Source organism: Schistosoma mansoni (genome assembly GCF_000237925.1).
Source record: "Schistosoma mansoni, WGS project CABG00000000 data, chromosome 1 unplaced supercontig 0135, strain Puerto Rico, whole genome shotgun sequence".
Classification (NCBI taxonomy): domain Eukaryota; kingdom Metazoa; phylum Platyhelminthes; class Trematoda; order Strigeidida; family Schistosomatidae; genus Schistosoma; species Schistosoma mansoni.
The window spans coordinates 636043-657067 of record NW_017385993.1 but is presented as its reverse complement, the minus strand read 5'-3'; the positions used below and the strand labels follow the sequence as shown (position 1 = coordinate 657067).

Genomic DNA, 21025 nt, shown 5'->3' with positions numbered 1-21025 from the left:
AGCGCATACATAATATTTAAGATAACCCTTAGTAGTAGTTTAGATCAAGTTTAATAAGGACAAAAAAGCCTTAGTGCATGAAACCACTGGTTTCGAGATGCATAAAACAGTTTCAAGAATCTTCACTGTGATATTCAGTCAGTCAGTCAGTCACAACGTAGAACTTCGTACGTACGTACATCAGTCCGAATTGCCATACGACATTAGCACAGAGATCCAGTTGTCGATTCAAATCCCATGGTGGTAGAAGTAGTAAGAGTATAAGCATTAATGTGAAAGATTAGGGTTTGAAGATGTTATTGAAGGAGTATAATACAATGAAATAAATTTGGAAAGAGAAAAAGGATACGGACATGAAGAATTCAGAAGATTAGAATTTGGTAGAACACAAAGAGTGGATGCACCTTCGTCATTGCAAACGATTTTGAGCCATGTCATTCAAGGTCTCTAACCATCGGTTGCTATCATCTCGCTAATCCCAACCAGGTAGTCTACAACTACCAACATGGCTCAGTCCACTTGTCAGTGACTTCATGCATTTGCGCCACGTTTCGGTCTGGCCGCCCCTAGCTTTCTTCCAACCTACTCCTACACCATAAAACATTGCACGTCGGGGCAGTCGGTGGTTGGGCATATGTGATATTGATTTATTTTGAAGTGATTGAAAAGGTCAATCGACAGCTCTAAGTACCTAGTGTTAGTTCTTTGTCAGAACTCTCTTGATCCTAAACTAAACCACTATTTTTACAACATACACATTATTCAGCTTGGATTAAGAATCTTATCTACTAATTGACAGATATCATTGTATCCTTCATGCATTATGTTGGCACCGATCACTAGTACAATACACTAATAAGAATTTGCAAAAATGTCAAATATAAACTAATTGTGATCCATGTATCTAATGTAGTATTGTTATTCATTCATATTTGGCACCTAGTGTTGGAAACCAGTTTGATAACAACATCTTACATTTGAAAAGTTAGAAACGGATTTCAGAAATTTTGGGATTGTACCTCAATGTGTTTAGGAATTTCTGAATGCAAACTGACCTAAAGGGATTAGTTATTATTTGGGTACTAAGCCTCGAGAGATCGTTAAAAAGTCAAAAAAAAACACTCCTCAATAATAATCATTATTATGAAGGTGAACATAATTCAGGGTAAGCGAAAAGTTTCAGCAAAGGTCATCTGACACCAAAATTAAGGAAAGAGGGATTAAAATTATGACAGTTTTTGAGTTCAACGATGTATTTTTTCAATATCCTCTTTCCATCGATAAAAATTTCCACAACGTTGGAGTTAAGTATTAAGAGTTGGATGGAGATATGATTAACATAAATTTGAGGGCAATTTTCAATGCTACAAGATGTTGTAAAGTAGCTTTTTTCATAGTTTTAAAACTTTTAACCAGTAAATACTCACGAATTTGCATACAGTGTGGCAGATGTGTATATTGTTTATTGTCCCCTACGATCTTGGATTCTCATATAAATCTTTTTAAATCGCATATATTCTCATACTAAATGTTGCTTATCACTACCACCACTACAGTCACTATGTTTACTACTCTATATTTTTCTTGATAATTTCATCTCGCTATACAGTAGGGATAAATTGAACCGATGTACATATATGATTAGTCCTAAGTTGATCATGACTGACTGATTGATAAAAAATATACAGCAAATTAAGACTAGAATCTCAAAATAAACAATTAGAATTATTATCAGAAGAGGTTTTGTGGAGATTTTAGTAATTTTATACAGTTGAAATCATGAGTCAATTGAAGGTAGACCACCATGGAAAATCTGGAAGCACTGGTAGGTCCTGAGTTCGAGTCCCGCAAGGCGGGGTCGTGGATGCGCACTGCTGAAGAGTCCTACAATAAAACGAAACGGCCATCAAACAGTGCTTCCACGTTTCCAATAGTAGTCTAGCTTCAATTGACTCATGATTTCAACGATATAACAATTAGGATTATTATTAAAAGATGGAAATCATAGTAAACTAACAAACTAACCAAACAACAAAACATATCAATCATACAAATGACATCAAAAACAGCATATCAATAAACTAATTATGAAAATTTTATGTATTTAACAAAATATGTATATGTGTACTATTTCGACATAAAAAAAGGAGGGGGGGGAAACATGAAAAATTACAAATAATAAGTGAAGAGAAAGAGAGAAGTATAAGAAAGAAACACCAATGGGTAGATGGATGAAGGAGAGAATTCAGTGAGCATATTTCCAAACTAAACTTTTAAGGTAGATGAAATAAGAAAGAACAAGGGAGAGAGAGAAAAAGACAATCGAAACGAGTAGGTTCGAAAGTGATTATTATTACTTTCCAACTAGTGTTTACACATACCCAACAAACAGATTAAAATTAGTTCAGTACAATTAAGTTTGATGTTCGTTAAGCGTATGCTTTGAATATGTCTATGGCAGATATTGAAAGAAGGTAGAGAAGGCGAAGATATCAAAAGAATACCTTACAGAAACGGATCTTACCAAACAAAAGATGTATACATGATGAAAAATAGAATGAAGAGATACAGAGAAATAGCTACTTTCTTCGCCTCTTTTTTTTCTTCAAGGGTAAATATTACACAACAATAGGATAAGTTGTACTGATAAAGGGGGGGAGGAGTTAGTAAGATGAGAAATAAATAAATAAACTAGCACACAATCAAACAAGTTTACAAGATGAAATGATGAATATAGAGAAGAAGAATAAGAGGGAATAGAGCTAATGGATCCTAGACTTTACACACATCATCTGCGGAACACATAAACACACATATACACTACTTAATTAGAAAAACCATGCAAAAAAAGAGTAACCGATAAATAGGGGAAAGGAAGAATGAAGAATTTTAAAAAAAAATTAATCACTGTTCGTTCCATCAAGATAAGCGCATTTGTAGGCGCACAACAGAGACTTTTATTTTAACTAGATGAAACGGAAAAATAAAAAAGAGTCCTTTCAAATTTTACAGATAACAAACAACCTGTATGGTATGAGAGAGATCGTCACTTCATGAATTCCAAAAAAATAGCATATAACAAGACTCTATGTGTATATTTATGTATAAATATAAATTCAAGAAAGATAGTTGAATGACTTGATAAGATAGGGGGGGTAGAGGGAGGATGGGGCTAGCTAACACCGTTGACATGCCGATCCAACAGTACTGAGTGATGAAAGCATTCACATAATGACAAATGACAAGATAATGAAGTAATATTTCTACTGTCGACGGTGATGATGACGATGATTTGAAAAAAAGTAGATTGTTGACCGACACTTCTTCTTATGTGTTGTGATTATTTTTAATATAGACCAAATTGCAAATTTGAAGGTGTAATCAAATCCGATGATGTACTAGAGGCCAATTGATGACTAATCCATAATTCGTTAATACGTTTATATTCAGATTCCACAAGAAATAGAGGATTTCCACGGCTGGATATTTAAAAAAAACAAACAAAATAAAACGATAAAGGCAAGACATTAAGTAGCATGAAAAGAGTGTTCTGTTCATTTTCACTATTTGTACAGTCTAGTTTACGTAAGGTGAGTAAACATTGTACCATGTTCTAATTCAATTACTTCACTTCACGTAATTCAATCTAGTCAGTCGGATAGTGTCACTAATCCTAACACAGACAAGCAGTATCCACCGAATCAGTTGATTATGTAGCAGTAAAAGAATTTACTTGGGTTTTCCTATATGACTGTCAACTATATTACTGATGTAGTGTTTTTTGTGATTGACTAACATTTGGCATTTTAAAACACTACAATATGTCAGTCTTGAGTGCTGTCAGATGTATGAGGGCAGTTATCACTTCCCGGTTGCCCACACCGTGGAAGGGTTCTTCTAGAGGTACCTGAAAAAGAAATTGGATTAGAAGTGGCCTTAATGACCTGAGAGCGTGATCGCAGTGCCAAAGGGACAACTGCTTGAGGTCGGTCACACACGACCTTTTTGTGGGTAGTTTTTGTGTTAGCTCCGTTCTTTAAAGGACCTTACCGTCGGAGACGGAAATCCGTGGGATAAGGCGAGGTGTGCATTTTTAGGGTCAACCTTTTCTAACCCCATCCCTCCTTGTGGGAAGGCAGCATCGCTGTTATACTGGTTGTCTGAAGGAAACACCTTACTGTCGTCACACCTCTGTACAGTCAGTAGTACGACTTCACCTTCGGACATTGGGTTTGCTGCTTTTAGTCTTACCGCTCTTCAGCCGACCTGTCTGGCATGGTAGGACCTTGAGGAACGATTGTTCTAGCCAGTATAGCTCGATTGGTTCATCATGATAGGCTAGCCCGACCACCACTTCAAGGTAGCAGCAACGGTCGGGTGTAAAATCATATCAATTCATAGTACTATTAATGACAAGATTTTGCAATTTGAACAGTGGTGTTTTATTTCAAAAGTTACCTTAACTTAAAAACAAAGTAAGAATTACTGTTCTTTAGATTACCTATTTGATCAAAACAAGAGAAATGGCAACGTATCCAATGGGTGTTACAGTTTAGTATTTATGCAAGAATTGATATAACTATCTAGCTGTTAAATGACTGAATACAATAACATCATTTTTCGAAAATCAGTAGAATAAAACGATAACGCGATTGCGTTTGAAGAGGACGGTACTGGGTTCGAGTCCCAGAGTGAACATTAACTCTGTGATGCAGGTACATACAGCTGACGAGTCCCAAATAAGACGCAACGCGCATCCTGGATTCCATTGTTAACCACTATCCATCATTGCTTACAGAATCTATGTTGTTTCAGTCCTTTATTTTTTAAGTGATTACATCTATTTATTCTCAGATATAAACAGTTTAATGTGTTTTAGCATAAGTACAATATTCATTTATTGGTAGTAATTATAATATCGACAAAAAAGTGGATTGTAATAGATAAGAACAAAAAAATTAAACAAACAAACAAACTACCGTAAATCAGGATCAGTTTCACCAAAAGAATCTCGATACGGTGCAGGCATCTCAGTAATTCGTCTTGCTTGATCCGACAATAAAATTACACGACATGAATGAATACGCAGTAAAAGACTATAGCCGGAATGACAACGTCTAGAATGAGCTTGCATACGATAGACAGCAAACTCTTGATTATTATTATTACTACTACTACTGTTATTATTGTTAGAAATTATTGTTGTACTTGTACCATTTCCAAATATACTTGAATCAGTTTTTTGTTCAAATTGTCGACAACCATAACAGAATAAACAAGCTAAATGTCCACAAACAAGGCATAAACTTAAATCACTATGTGTATGACCTTCTGCATGACAGCTATAACGAAGAAAAAAGAAGACAAATTCAAATAGGGAAAATAATTTCCAAATAAATAATAAGTGTGTAGTAGAGATATTGATTAATTCTATAAACTGATACGATTAATGTGAATGAATTGGCCGATAAACTATGTACATTGATCAGTAAAATACTTAATTTCTATAAAAGTAAAAGGTAGGCGAACTCCGCCTGTAGCTCCTCTGGGAGCTACTGCCGGTCCCAAGTCCACACAAAGGAGGAACGTTGGGCATGGGTTTAGCGACCCCATCCCGTAGAAAATCAACTCGCTAAAAAAACGCTAACCAGAAGAAATTATTCAAACCATTTAAACTCTGCCCTGGGAGTTGAAGAAATAATTATGACGTCTCATGATGAAGGCCGAGTTCCTTCGGAAGAGTCTTCCAAATTGCTGCAGAAATGAGAAAATACAACCTGGAGGTGCTTGGAATCAGTGAAACACATTGGACGCAGGTTGGACAACAACGATTATCTTCAGGGGAACTTCTGTTATACTCAGATCATGAAGAAGAAAACGCCCCACATACACAAGGAGGGGCACTGATGCTGTCCAGAAAAGCACAAAATGCCTTTATTGGATGTGAATCTCATGGACCAAGGATTATGAAAGCCTCCTTCAAAACAAGGAGAGACGGCATTACAATGAACGTCATCCAATGCTATGCGCCTACCAACGACTACGATGAAGACGCTAAAGACCAATTTTACGATAGGCTGCAATCGATCTTCGAGAAATGACCAACCAAGGACCTGACCATTCTGATGAGAGATCTCAATGCTAAGGTAGAAATGGACAACACTGGATACGAAGATGTCATGGACTGGGAGAAAGGAACGAAAATGGGTAAGCCCTCACTTAGAATCCTGAAGGTCAAAGGAGAAGAGGAAGACCAAAGAATACATTACGCGGAGAAAGAGACAGACATGAGAAAAATGAACAAAAACTGGATAGAACTAGAAAGGAAGGTCCAGGACAGAGTGGGTTGGAGAATGCTGGTCGGCGGCCTATACTCCATTGGGAGTAACAGACGTAAGTAAGTAAGTAAAACGTAGGCAGCAGACTTTACACTAACCATGGTTAATGCATAACATACGAAGTGCCAAAACAACAGTTCCACATTAAAATACTGAAAACTTAAACGGGATACATTCATCTAATTTGAAAGAGATTGACTTTTTGCCTGAAGACCTTTATAGAGTATATGGGAGTATAAGTGTTAAAAATATAAGAGACTAGAGATTTAAAAATTAAGGAAACATTGAAGAATCTACATCATACAATCAATCAAATTGAATTGTTGGATAAATGTGCCATGTTTTTAGTAGCATATAACTGACTGACTGACTGATATCCCATTTACCCATTTACTACGATCGGAAAAAAGGTCGAACGTCAAGTTCATTCAATGAATAGAAGCATTACTGACATTTTGTTACGTGACAGATTAAAATAGAAATTAGGACAATGAGTAGAATTTATGCAACAAATAATTGTGTTAGCCTTCAAATGACTAAAATAAGTCATTACCAAATTACATTGTGATTACATAGACTGTAATTACAAAGGCTATATTTTCCAAAAAAAAGCAGAACCTTTCTAAACTATAGACAAATGTGACAGAATATTAAGTATTCATGCTATCATAGTCAGAAGTATATGCAATCAGTTTTAAAGTCTCTATCTCACAGTATTACTTGAACAATATACCAGTCATTATTACTAAATCAAAGGGTAACTGGATGCACTATGCCCAACTTTCCATCCTTTAACCATCCTATTATAGACTCGTCAGTGAGTGCTGAGTCCCGCTGTAAGCTACTATCTAACAGTGCTCAAAATGCTTGTGACTCAATATGAATAACAAGTCAATCTGCATAGGATGCATATTTGCCAAAAGAGAAGTGTAGATTGACATATCTTAGAGTGCCTGGTCCTACGTTGTAGCTGACTGACTGATATCTTAAAGTACGATCGCTTTTCTATACCATTATGCTAGCCAGCAGAATAACACAGATAAGATCAATACACTCGGGGACTACAAAATGTTGTCAAGAAAGAATACCGATGTACTGATAATGATAAAACATCCACATCAACTGAAGGCAAACAGAACTTTCCAGGAAGGGGTAATAGGCTATGAAGGTCTAGAAAAAGTATACAGATAAACAGAAGCCTGAGAGACACATCATTTTAAAAGTAGATGATAAGTGAGACATAAACGAGGTGAGCTATTGAATAAAGTTGATCATGAACAACTTCAAGGTGTAAGCCTACACGTCCTTGTCTGGATTAGGAAAGCAAACGTAGATGTATCTACGTTTTGTGTACATGATACTTTGATTCGACAACTAAACCTTCCAAACTATTTCAAACTTCTCATATGCATAGTTTGTTATATCTTTCGGATTGTATATCGTAACTGAGTCGAACTACTGAACACAACAGATATATACATGAGCGGCCTATGCTCTCCTACGAGGGGTGACAGGCGTAAGTAATTAATGAAAAAGAATAAAAACTTTTTAACAAAAAATAAGAAGACCTACTCCATATCTGTAGCTAATAACAGTAAATTAGTATATTCTTTTGGCAAGTGAATTAAATTTGGTAAATGTGCATTTGGATAAGGGATTAAATCATGTATTATTGATAATGTATTATCTGTTTTGTCGTTGGTTACATAACGATTGATTAATGATTGATAAATTTGACGACTTAATGACTGACGACCAGTTAAACACCAACTTGTTATTAAACGTGCTAACCATAATGATTCAGATAACAAAGAAATATGTAATAATTTTTCAGGTTGAACAGAATTTAATGAGTTTGTCGATGATGATGTTGTTGATGCTGTTGTGTTTGGTGGTGATACATTGAACGAGTTGGATTCAGGTGATGTTAACAAGATTAACAGATCACTAGGCGTTAATGGTAAGCCTAAGTACGCTAACAGTAGACTATGTTCATTCATAGTATCTGGAAAGAAAGAAACGAGAGATTGAAGAAAATGAAAGAGTTAATATAGATGAATGATAACTAAGTAATGACTAATAACATATTGATGGAGTTTCATAGCGTTACTCGAATTCTACCGATAAAGTTGTAGTATTCTGAGTGACGCAATAGCTCAATGCTACAGGACCTTGGTGGAAGTTTGAATAACTTTATGTCAATGTCTAAAACTGAAAAAGCGTGACTCGGGTTCAAATTCCATAGAGAGCAACAGTCCACCTAAGAATATAGAAACATAGGCGTTTCTGAAGTGCGCTAACGAACACGAAATCTAAGTTCAAATTATCCCAACTATCTACCCCAAACTACTTCCAAAAACGAGAATAATTACTGAATAATCCTAGTGTGTTTTATTTTGATAATTATGAATTGGGATTAGCTCAATTTAAAGACAGATTTCGTATTACAACTGATATTATAGCTTCTATATTTTCATCGATAAGAAAACCATGTGCTTCAGTTTGGGCACCCGGCAGTATCCCATCCCTCACATAAATCTAATGATGAAGTGTGGCGCATATGTATTCCGTGCCCCCTTGTACTGATGTTTATGTGTTTGAATAAATAAATAAATCGATAAGTTATATAAAAAATAATGATCAACTAGCCGGAAATATAATGAAAAATAAGTCCGAAAAAGAGTTTTCTTTTCGGGGAATTCATTTCTAAAGCTGTACAATCGCATATATAAGCAAAGATAGATAGTGGCTAACAATGGATTCCAGGACGCGCGTTTCGTCCTATTTGGGACTCGTCAGCTGGATGTACCTGCATCACGGAGTTGATGTTCACTCTGGGACTCGAACCCCGTACCTTTCGCTTCAAACGCCATTGCTTTATCCACTCAGCTACTGAGTCCTGGCAGCCAGTTGCTTGTGCAATAGGGTGAAAGTTTAAATTCAAACAAACAATACTAAGTGAATTTACAATTAATAATCGTTTCATAGTGATCAAAGTATATAATTTCTTTGTTACGACGAAATCATCCACTTAAGCTGTACATTCGTATTTATAGTTGTATGGTATATATATATATATATATATATATATATATATATATATATATAGCCATCACACGGAATCCTGAACGCCATAGGAGAAGAGGAAGACCAAAGAACATATTACACCGAGAAATGGAGACAGACATGAAAAGAATGAACAAAAACTGGATAGAACTAGAAAGGAAGGTCCAGGACAGAGTGGGTTGGAGAATGCTGGTCGGCGGCCTATGCTCCATTGGGAGTAACAGGCGAATGTAAGTAAGTAAGTTAGGTGAATATATATGAGTCTATAGAAGAATAGAAAAGATTGCATTATAAAGTGATTCGAGAATCCAAATATCAAACAAGGTTACATAACAATCTGATGGTTAGAAAAGAAAAGAAGGATGAAAATAATTTATAGGTCAGAATTATGGAAGATAATTGTCCGCTTGACAGATATGGAGAAAAACGAAAAACAGAAAGGTCATAATAACAAAAATTGAATAATAATCATGAAAAATACCTAAAACATACTACTGAAGGAACTTAAGACCAAGGAATGGTGAGAGGTTGGACATACAGTTCGAATTAAAAGTGATTCTAGGCACATGTCCTGATTCTGTAGAATTTTTCATCAGTCTTACATGTCACGTGAAAGTTATTTTTCTATGGTAACTAACTAAGTAATCCAATAGCGAACATTATGGTCTGGAAAAAAACAACTTGGAAGAAAGAACATATGCGGATAAAAACAAAGTATAAGTATCTACCTACCTGAACTGGTTGACTGATGCAAATCACTTGGCACATCAACACCTGTAATTTTATGTATAACAAAAGCAGCAATACGTAGAAATGGTACACAATTAGCACGTAGAAATAAACCTAATGATAGAGCCATAATTTGTGGATCATAATTATGATTGTCATCATTCATAGAAAATGATGAATTCATTGTAGAAAGACCGGATAGATCACGTAGTAAACGCCATACTTCAATTAACTTGACAAAATGAAATAACAATAAAAACATACAATCGATACTGAAAAATTCTGGAAATACAGCACACACACACAATATCAAAAATAACAAATTGAAAAAAAATCTAAATTTTCTAAAGAGTAACGAAATATAAGCATGACCTATGTAAATGATTGAAATCAAACCGAAGTTTTAGGTAACACGCAAGAATTGACAAAGATGTGGATTGATACAAAATTTGCTATGTTGTATCCTGAAGAGAATTGTGAATGGTAACTTTGAGAACTATTGATGGACCAAAATGATATGTATAATTCCTATTGTATAATTAAGTAACGTAACTATTCATATTCATGTTCCTCTTATTATAAGCTTTATTTTGACTCATAGACTATTATTATACAATTTACCATTCTTGAGTTATCCCTAGTCTATTGATTACTGTTCCCCTTATTCACAGCCACATTTGGCTAACTCTTGTACAAATGTTATTTTCTATTTGATGGTACAATGTGGTCTATCTGTTTGGTATATAAACTCAGTATGTTTGTGAATAATGATTCATATTGCAGAGGCTGTTATTGATGTTCTGGACTTAACTGACTGGGCTAGGCAGATAGTAGAGCCGATACGCACTCTAGACTGCTCGTACGGTTTCCGTATGTCACTGTCCATATCTATAATTCGCTGTTCTCTGATTCGCGGTTTTATCACGTCATACATTAACAAGTCATCCACTCGGCCACATGATATAACACGCTACACTTCAGATAATTATAAAAAGTGGTAGGGTTCGAAATAAGTACACTAACAGAATATAAGAGATGATAGCAAGTTCAACATTCAATTAAGAATGAATGAAACTATGACCTTTTTAGGACAGGTTATTTCAATTCAGCCGGTGTACATTACATTGCAAATACCCGTCAGGTATCAACATGAAACAACTATGAACCTACTACTTAGTAAAGTCAAGAATTTTCTCTTCATCTTAAAATGTTCTTACACGGCCGTAGTTTTTTGCTCTCACTCAGAAAAGTCCTACTTACTCATTTTAATGATGTATTTACAATATAGACGAAGGAAGAAGCAAAAACCTGCCAACTAAATCAGGTTTGTACAGACAAAAGATTCAACTAGAAGAATTGGAAAACGATGATTTCACATCCAGAGAGAATAAATGACACATAAACCTACTTTGGTTACTGGTTAGTATGATAATGAATAGCCCGATTTCGTTCTGCTACCTTGAAGATTTACTCCTTTACATCAAAGGGTTGGAGTTTCATCACTTAAGAAAACAACGTACCTCGATTTGAGCACCCGACCAGTATCCCAAGGCACATATAATTAGCGTACAATAAAATTTTATTTAATTTATGAGAAAATTGGAAATAATAATACTCAGTCAGCTACAACGTAGGACTAGGCACACATATGCATCGGTCCAAGTTGACATACCTCGTTAGCCCGACCGTTTCTGCTACCTTGAAGTGGTGGTCGAGCTAGCCTATCATGATGAACCAATCGAGCTATACTGGCTAGAACAATCGTTCCTCCAGGTCCTACCATGCCAGACAGGTCGGTTGAAGAGCGGTAAGACTAAAAGCAGCAAACCCAATGTCCGAAGGTGAAGTCGTACTACTGACTGTACAGAGGTGTGACGACAGTAAGGTGTTTCCTTCAGACAACCAGTATAACAGCGATGCTGCCTTCCCACAAGGAGGGATGGGGTTAGAAAAGGTTGACCCTAAAAATGCACACCTCGCCTTATCCCACGGATTTCCGTCTCCGACGGTAAGGTCCTTTAAAGAACGGAGCTAACACAAAAACTACCCACAAAAAGGTCGTGTGTGACCGACCTCAAGCAGTTGTCCCTTTGGCACTGCGATCACGCTCTCAGGTCATTAAGGCCACTTCTAATCCAATTTCTTTTTCAGGTACCTCTAGAAGAACCCTTCCACGGTGTGGGCAACCGGGAAGTGATAACTGCCCTCATACCTCTAACAGCACTCAAGACCACTTCAATAATAATACTAGTGACTATAATTATTCACTAACCTGAGGTATATTCCAATGAGCCGATTTTGTATAAGCATCATTCCATGTACATGAATCCGGTATAAGTTTATGCTTTTTTAGATAATTTAAACAATCCATATTAGGATTCCATGCTAATAATGTTTGTACTAGTAATGCTGTATAACATAAACGTAATAAATGTGATTCATGACTATCACCAATTGGTTGACGTATTCTTCCTTCATCACAAGCCAATAAATGAGCACCCAATGAAGCTGCACCAGATTCAAATGTGATATCAGCATCAGCTTCACTGGCTAAACGTGTACACTGACAATCGTGAACATTGAATTCTTCAAGACCTGGACGTAAATGTAAGAGGCTGATAAACAATGAAGTGATATCCACCTAGGGAAAAAAAACAACAGAAAATATTCCATACATTTGAATTTTTTGGATAATTTTTGTATAAAACAAAACAGTACAACAAAGACGAATACTTTGAGTGGTACAGTGAATTGATTTTGATATTTCTGTAAAGCTTCATAATCCCTTCACAAGCCGACATACTATTTACGGATCAGTTAAGGATAAACATCCGCTTTCGCCTCATCAATGCATATCTATAAACTTACTTGCCACACAAAGCGATCACTTTCTAAAAGCATCTCAAAATACTACCCGGAGTGGCTTTTAAAAAGAGAATGCAAAATAATCAAGAGTTCAATACAGGAGAATTTGATCATCTCTGAACAAGTTGCTTTAAAGGAATTTTCATTCAAAATAATCTATACAATCAAAGGGACTGGATTGAGGGGAGGTCGAATCAAACACTTATGCATAGCTGACATGTGACGATCCACTCGTTCACCCCCGAACTCTGAGTACTTATTTATTTTTATTTATTTAAACACATAAATATTGGTACAAGGAAGCACCAGATACATATGCGCCACACAAATCTCATTCGATTTGCGTGACGGGTGTGATACTGCCCAGGTGCCCAGACTGAAACAGATGGTTTTCTTAGGAGGCCACACTCGGAGACTTCGACCTAAAGGTCTAATCCACAAGGCAGTGGAGAATCGTAAGGAGATGCAGTCCCATGGTAGCCGGTGACCAACGATTGATTCATATGCCATTTGTTCCCTCAGGATACTGGAGCCCATGTGCACCATTGGTATGGAATCAGGGTTTTCCAACTCCCCTAGGTGAACTTTCCGTGTCCACCAACCCGGTTAAAGCGCCGGACATTTGCTTTTCGTCCTCTCAATTTCGTAAACAATACCCCCCGACACGAGGAGGCAGTGAGTAGGACTTTCCTTTCAGAGGCTATATATTCGCGTGGCCATGTGAGAGCATTTCGAGAGGGAGAGTGAACTCTCCCCACTCTCGGCTGTACCAGGGCATTTGGGGGCTTTATTAGCTGTAAAACATTTCTATCATGCCATGCAAGTCGGTCGAGCTTCGTGGGTCGGCATATGTAACAAATGTCCCAACCACTTCACTTAATGAAGATTTACCACCTCATCAATCGACTTGTCAACTTTACCGAGTACTCCATTTCTAACCGAGGCCTTGCCTATTCCGTGGTCCCAAAGTACGTGACCAGCGCTTCGAAGACACCTATGGTCGAATGCTATTAATCAACGGATATCTTTTATTCTTAGTGGCCACGTTTCACACTCACATATTAGGAAGGTTCACACTGCTATGCAGTAAATTCGTCTTCTGTTTCGCAGATACGACTCAAGAAAAAATGTATATTAATGAAATGAAAAACACGAAAACGCTGTGGAAAATTTCGAATCTTAGCGAACTCTATTCTTCTCCAAACCCCTGATCGTTATGCGATCTTTTGATAATTGAAATCTCGTATCATTTTGTGATGAAACCTTTGCTATGTTTCTATAGAGTTATATATCCATCGAACTATGTCTGGCTTATATAAATAATTTCATCGAAAAGAAAAATCCCTTTACTAAATTCTCTTCACTTTTATTTCACGTATGTTCTGAAGTCTTCCATACATGCATTGATTTTATAAACCAATTATGGTTTCTTACGGAGCATGCGAAAAAAGTAATCTAGTCTATTGATGAAGTGTTTAATTCACAGAGGGATAGAATACTAGAGAGAGAGAGAGGGAGAGCATAAAGTAACCGACTAAAACAAGCCTGCACAAATTGTCATAGTTAAAGTAGAAAAAAAGGTGGAATCGATAGTAATTACAAAAATCATTGGTGAAGTAAGCATGGTAACGGTGAATGAAATAGTAATATAAATTTATAATCATCACAGACCTATCTCAGCTGAGATGCCGATAGAAAACAAGAAGCAATGATAACTGTTTTGTCCAAGTATAGAACCTCTCTGTAGTGCGCACGCACGAAACCCCAAGGAATCGATTTGTGAAAAATACCACACAAAAATTAACCTTATGTCTATGAAACTGTTCTCATCAATACAACACAAGGCGGTATCAAAAGTCAAAAAAAGCATAAGCACGTGGATGGGAACAAAAGTAGTGTTAAACGAATACTTAATAAATTCAAAACAAAAAAATGAAAATCTTGCCTAAACGAACGATGATGTTAAGGATGTGGTGATACAAAAAGTTTAAGTTTAGAAGTGAGGAACTTACATCCCAAAGAAGACTAGTAGAAGGCTGACTGTTCATAGTTATAGAATGTGAAGAACAATGCATTTTAGACAGAGGAGACATTGAATCATGTTGATTTATTTGTTGTTGCTGTTGTGAAGAATCCGTTGATATGCCAGGATTAACAATAGTGTAATTTTCCAATGGTGGAAGTAATAAACGCCACAGGAAACGAGCATCTTCTGTTGCTGCAACACATACAGCTGATTCAGCAACGTCTAATATAGTTGGTGGATTATTGAAACGACAACCCTTTGGAACTAAAATGTTTTCAAACAGACAAAATAAGATGTTATAGTAAAATTTCTTCAAGAGAAGAACCATGTATAATGTAATATGTATTGCATTTACTACTACTAGAAGTTCAAATTCGAGCCACAGTTTTGTTGTAGAAGCCAAGTCAGTTGTTTGAAAAGAAATGAAAAGAAAACTGAAAACGGACTGTTTTAACAACCAAGCTATTAATTCTAATGTTATCGTCCAGTAGTATTGACGAAAATATTGGCGAGCGAGCTTCTTGATGTTCAAATCGAGAAGGTCGTGTATCTGGGTAGTTGTGTGAGTGTTAGTAGTGGTGTTGTGACTGGTGAGATCAATCTATACAAAGCCAGAGAGGTAATATGCCGATTTCGGTTGTATTTGATGTCGTCATTATGTTGGTCTGGCTGCAAAAAGTCGAGTCTACAACGCGTCGACGAGAGGATCTTGGCTTTATAATTCCAAATACTGGTCTCTCCAAGTTGAGAGTTAGTCTGTTCATGAAATGGTGCCGAGGTATAAAAGACAGCTGTATAAGAGCAGCATCTATCTATGTTTTTGGTCAGAGTCCTAGAGATAGTGCAACGTAATGGTTTGAGATGTTATCAGACATGGCTCAAAAAAAGTCAGTGGTGATCCTGCAGTTGTCGTTACTTACACATTCCTTTTAAGCGAAAATGAAAGAAATTCCCTTAACTAGAAGTCTTTCATAATTGTATTTTCAACTCAACAGTATTGCCTATTGCAAACTATTTTTGCTAAATTACTATTTGACTACATTCTCTCTGATCCTTTATATTTTTCGTAATGTCATCCCTTTATTTTATGTTTGTCTTAGGTGTCCAGTTGTACCAGGATGTGTGTGAATCAAATAAATAAAATCAAAAAATGACATTGACTCAAGTAACCTTTCGTTGACTGATACAAAGTGTGACAACTTTCTCTGATCTAGACTTTATCCAGTGTCGAGTTACTGACTGACGTGAAGCTTACGGATAGAAAACTGAACAACCTGGTCAATATCTTAGCTTTTAATTCGTATCCAATGGAGTGATATACAATACTGAGTAAACGAAGAGGCTAATTCCTTAATAATAACAGTTAAAGATAAGAAAAACTATGTTTAGCACTATGAACAGTTCAATTTCAAAACGTTTACATTCACTTCAATTTGAAAAAATCCTCTAACTAGGTATTAATGAGGAGGCAAATTCAGTCTCTTCATTTCTCCATACCGATACATTTCTCGTCTATTTACTTATGTCAGAGGTTAATGATACCCAACGTCTAATATAATTGTTCTACATCGAATCTATCAGTTAAAAAAATATAAACCCACTTACTATCTTTTAGTTGTGATTTTGGTACAACATCAAATGGAACACAATAAGACCACCACCACCAATGAATAGGGTGAGTTTTTAATTGTGACCAACAATATCGATGTCCTGAAGTCTTACAATCACTTGCATTGCATGAAAATGAACAACCACGTGAAACAACAGCATGACGAGAATGTGCTGTGAATGAAGCTCTTAACAAATGTCCAAGTCCATGAATTCGTCGTTCTGCTAAGCCACCATTAAAGAAATGCTCGTTACAACCATGTAACCTTAAGGTCTAGAAAAATTAGAGATATGAAAATCAAGAATTAGTCACGTCGAATATGTGAAAACGTCGTGGCGACCAACACCAGAAAAAACAACGAGGTGGTCTAAAGCCGGACATAATAAACTGCTAGGATACGGCATCAGTTTATGACTATTGGTACAACCAGTGCATCAGGAAGTATGCCATCTCAAGTTCCAGGTCACAGAGAGAAAAAAAGATTCATGGGCTCTGTTTAGGAACAGATTAAATGAAATTATGGAAAATCAGTTTCTTTGTCAAAAATACACTGATTTTTCACAAAAAAAGCTTCCGAATCTTTACCACAATAGTATTCATTACTCTTCGAACTTTATTCTCTATGTAGATATCAGGTTCATACACCGTGTAACCTATTTCAATCTGAGAAATTGGGTGAGACTAACAGCAGCCTACAAACACCAAACCTAACAACCGATTAAATAAAAATCTACTAGGTATATCATTAATGAACAAAACATTTGAACAAGAAGAAGAATGAACAAATTAGGATAATAGAACTATAAATAGGAATTTGTACACAGAGAATATCAGTCAGTTATAAGTAATGTAGACATCAATCAACACATCTAGACGAATACTACGGTAAAAGAAATAGTATTAGTAGTAGCGGTGACAATATCAGTGATAGTAAAAAATTATGTGTAGAGAATACACTATACAAGATTACTTACACGTTCGGAACCAATCAATGTATACGCCACACTATGTCTTAATGATCTCCATTCACAAGCAGCTGACCAAATTACATTACGAGCGCGTTGTGCAACACGTTCCAGATAATGTTTAGCAGAATTATGAGAATTAACAATAATTTTATGATTAATATCTTCTGTAGTTTTGGTGACACGATCAGATATTTGAGGTTTTGTAGAGTTTGATATTCCTACTGTTGGTGTTACTGGATATGATATAATAGTTGTAGTATGTGGTATAGATGAGCCAAGTGTACGTAAACGTTCGTAGAAACTCATAAAATCTAAATGAAAACGTTCAATCGCTTCGGAAAGACTTAAATTGGCATCAAATGGAACAGTTTGTGATAGCTGTCTGACAGGAGAATGATTAGATGTAGTTGATATTGCTGAACTACTATTAACAGCAGTAGGAGTAGTGGTTGGATTATATTCTGTTTGTGTAACCAACATTTGAATATTTGAACCAGGCACTGTAGGTGTATCATTGTCAGTTGGATATAAATTGACTTGAATTTCTGTATCTGCGACAACAAACGCTACAACTTGATCATCGTCTTCTTCATTAATTTCATTTGGTAGAGGAATAATTGTTGGTCCATTATTAACTAGAAACATTGATAATACAATAGAAAACAATATAAATAACTTATAAACAAAATGACTATGTAATAGACAAAAATTTATGGTTATATATTTGAGTTTATTTTATAAACATAATGACTTATGAGGTCGGATGTCATGTACTCACATTTGGGTCACATACTTTTGTCTAATTGCTACTAGTGACTATTCAACTGGTGAAAAGGAGTTTACATGGGAAGTAGAGTTTGAAGCTGTTACACACTTACCTAACTCTGACTGTAGCCTCTCCGTGGGCTACTGCCGATGCCAAGCTCGGATAAAGGAGGAGGGTTAAGCATAGTGTTAGCGACCCTATCCCGTAGAGAACTAACTCGGAAAAAAAACGCTAACCAGAAAAAAGTATTCACTTACTTACTTATGCCTGTTACCCCTAATGGAGGAACATAGACCGCCCACCAGCATTCTCCATCCAACACTGTCTTGGGCAATCCTTTCCAGTTCTTTCTAAGTAACATTCATCCTTTTCATATCTCCTTCTTTTTCCCGGTGAAATGTGTTCTTTGGCTTTCCTCTTTTCCACTTCCCTTTACGATTTCAGGTAGTAAGCGCTTGTCTCGTGATGCAGTTTGGTGATTATCATAATGTATGTCCGATCCACTTCCAATGTCTTTTCCTAATTTCCTCTTCAGATGGAAGCTGGTTTGTTCTCGCCCATAAAACGCTGTTGCTAATAGTATCAAGCCAGTGAATGTTGAATATCTTGTGTAGACAAGTGTTTACAAATATTTGTACCTTCTTGATGATGGATGTAGTAGTTCTCCTCCTTGTTCATCAATGATGCCTCCCAGGTACGTGAATGTTTCCACATCTTCCAAAGTTTCTCCATCAAGTGTGATTGGGCTGGTGTTCTCCGTGTTGTATTTGAGAATCTTGCTATTTCCTTTGTGTATGTTGAGGCCTATTGATGAAGAGGCTGCTGCTACATTTGCTGTCTTCATCTGCATTTGTTCGTGTGCATGGGATAGGATGGCTAGGTCATCTGTGAAGTCCAAATCGTCTAATTGGTTTTGAAATGTCCATTGTATTCCATATTTTCCCTCAGATGTCGAGGTCTTCATAATCCAGTCAATCACCAGAAGAAATAGGAAGGGGGAGAAGTTACAATAATGTTCTACTGTCTACACTGTCAAACGCCTTCTCATAGTCGATAGAGTTGATGTATAGTGACGAGTTCCACTCAACTGATTGTTCCACGATGGTCCGTAGTGTCGCAATTTGATCTGTGCACAAACGATCCTTAGAGAATCCAGTCTAATGATCTCTAAGTTGGGCATCTACTGCGTCTTTCATCCGATACAGTAACATTCTGTTGAAAACAATTCATGGTACTGATAGTAGTGTGGTGCCTCTGTAGTTCTCACATTTGCTCAGATCTCCCTTCTTTGGTATACTGATGAGGTATCTTTCTTTCCAGTCCGTCAGTGGCACTTGTTCTTCCTCCCAAATATTCTTGAATAGAAGATGGAACATGTTTGCAGTTACTTCAATGTCTGACTTCGGTGCTTCAGCTAGTAAATTGTAAGGTCTTCTTGCTTTCCCATTTTTGATTTGTCAGATGACCATCTTAATTTCATCGATCGTTGGTGGAGTGACAGCTATAGGAAGGTCAGTGTGTGATGCTTCGATTTCCGGTGGATTCAATGGAGCTGGTCTATTCAGCAGTTCCTCGAAGTATTCTGCCCATCTTTTCCTCTGTTCTTGAATCTCCGTGATTGTCTTCCCTTCTTTGCCCTTGACTGGTCTTTCCGGTTTACTATATCTCCCTGCTAGTCTCTTTGTTGTACCATATAGTTGTTTCATATTCCCTTCTCGTGCAGCTATTTCCGTCATCGTTGCTAGCTCTTCCATGTATTTCTGCTTGTCGGCTTTATTCCTCTTCCTCACTTCCTTGTTTGCTTCTGCGTACTCTACTGGCGCCTTGATTTTCTCTGCTCGTGTTCGACTGTTGTTACTTGCTGTCTTCTTGTTTTTCCTTCCTTCAAACTTGTCCACGGTTCCCATAGATATCTATTCCTTATGATGATGTTTCTTGCGACCCAGAACCTCCTAACACGTTGAGGGTAGTGCTTTTTTGATCCATTTCCAGTTGTCCTCCATCGTAATTTCTTGTTCTTTCAGTAGATCCTGTAAAGCTCGGAACCTGTTGTTGAGAGTTAACTTAAATTCGTTGAGTTTGTTAGTATCTCGAAGGAAGGTTGTATTGAACCTTTGTAATGCTGTTTTATGCAGTTGTCCAGAAATTCGTTAGCCTCAGTTCCATTTTGACAACCAGTAGGTGATGATCTGAAGCTATGTCAAGTTCTCTTCTGGTTCTCACATCCTCAATAGCCCTTCAGAATTTTTCGTTGATACAAATATGATCTATCTGATTCTCTGTGGTGTGGTCCGAAGTGATCCATGTAGCTTTGTATATGCGTTTGTGTGGAAATATCGTGCCACATATAACCAATTTGTTGAATGCACATAGATTTGCAAATCTCTCCCCATTTTCATTTCTCTCTCGTCGTTGATGCTATCATTGGTGGGTGCACAACATTGGATAACATTCATTATGATTCTCTACTCCTTTGTTTTGAATGATGCAGTGATGATTCTGGATCCGTGAGATCCCTATCCTACAACTGCATTTCGTGCTTCTATGGACAGCATTAGAGCAACTCCCTGAGTGTGTGGAGCATTTTCCTCTTCGTGACCAGAGTACAGAAGCAGCTCTCTCGTATCTCGCCTTTGTTGTTCAGCTTGGGTTCAATGG

The 21025-nt window shown here is 36.7% G+C and overlaps 2 protein-coding genes and 1 non-coding gene across 3 annotated transcripts in view; all 3 read right to left on the bottom strand.

Moving 5' to 3' along the window:
• Positions 1-3346: 3346 nt before the first annotated feature.
• The window catches only part of Smp_176060 (ubiquitin ligase E3 alpha-related), a gene marked incomplete at both ends in the record, with an annotated part of 75075 nt that continues 57396 nt past the window's right edge, over positions 3347-21025 (bottom strand). Inside the window, 6 exons of the mRNA XM_018791679.1 lie at positions 3347-3479; positions 4980-5151; positions 5209-5342; positions 7911-8343; positions 10137-10365; positions 12406-12774. Of these exons, the coding sequence (XP_018645194.1) occupies positions 3347-3479; positions 4980-5151; positions 5209-5342; positions 7911-8343; positions 10137-10365; positions 12406-12774 (1470 nt within the window). The remainder of the gene's footprint in view (positions 3480-4979; positions 5152-5208; positions 5343-7910; positions 8344-10136; positions 10366-12405; positions 12775-21025) is intronic.
• On the bottom strand, positions 9167-9233 carry Smp_tRNA_01167_Gln_TTG.1.1. The gene has a single exon. It is a non-coding gene (tRNA).
• Positions 17590-18246, bottom strand: Smp_114210 (hypothetical protein; the record flags this gene model as incomplete). Its single annotated transcript, XM_018791680.1, has 1 exon — positions 17590-18246. One exon carries the CDS (start codon positions 18244-18246, stop codon positions 17590-17592), a length of 657 nt encoding a protein of 218 aa, XP_018645195.1.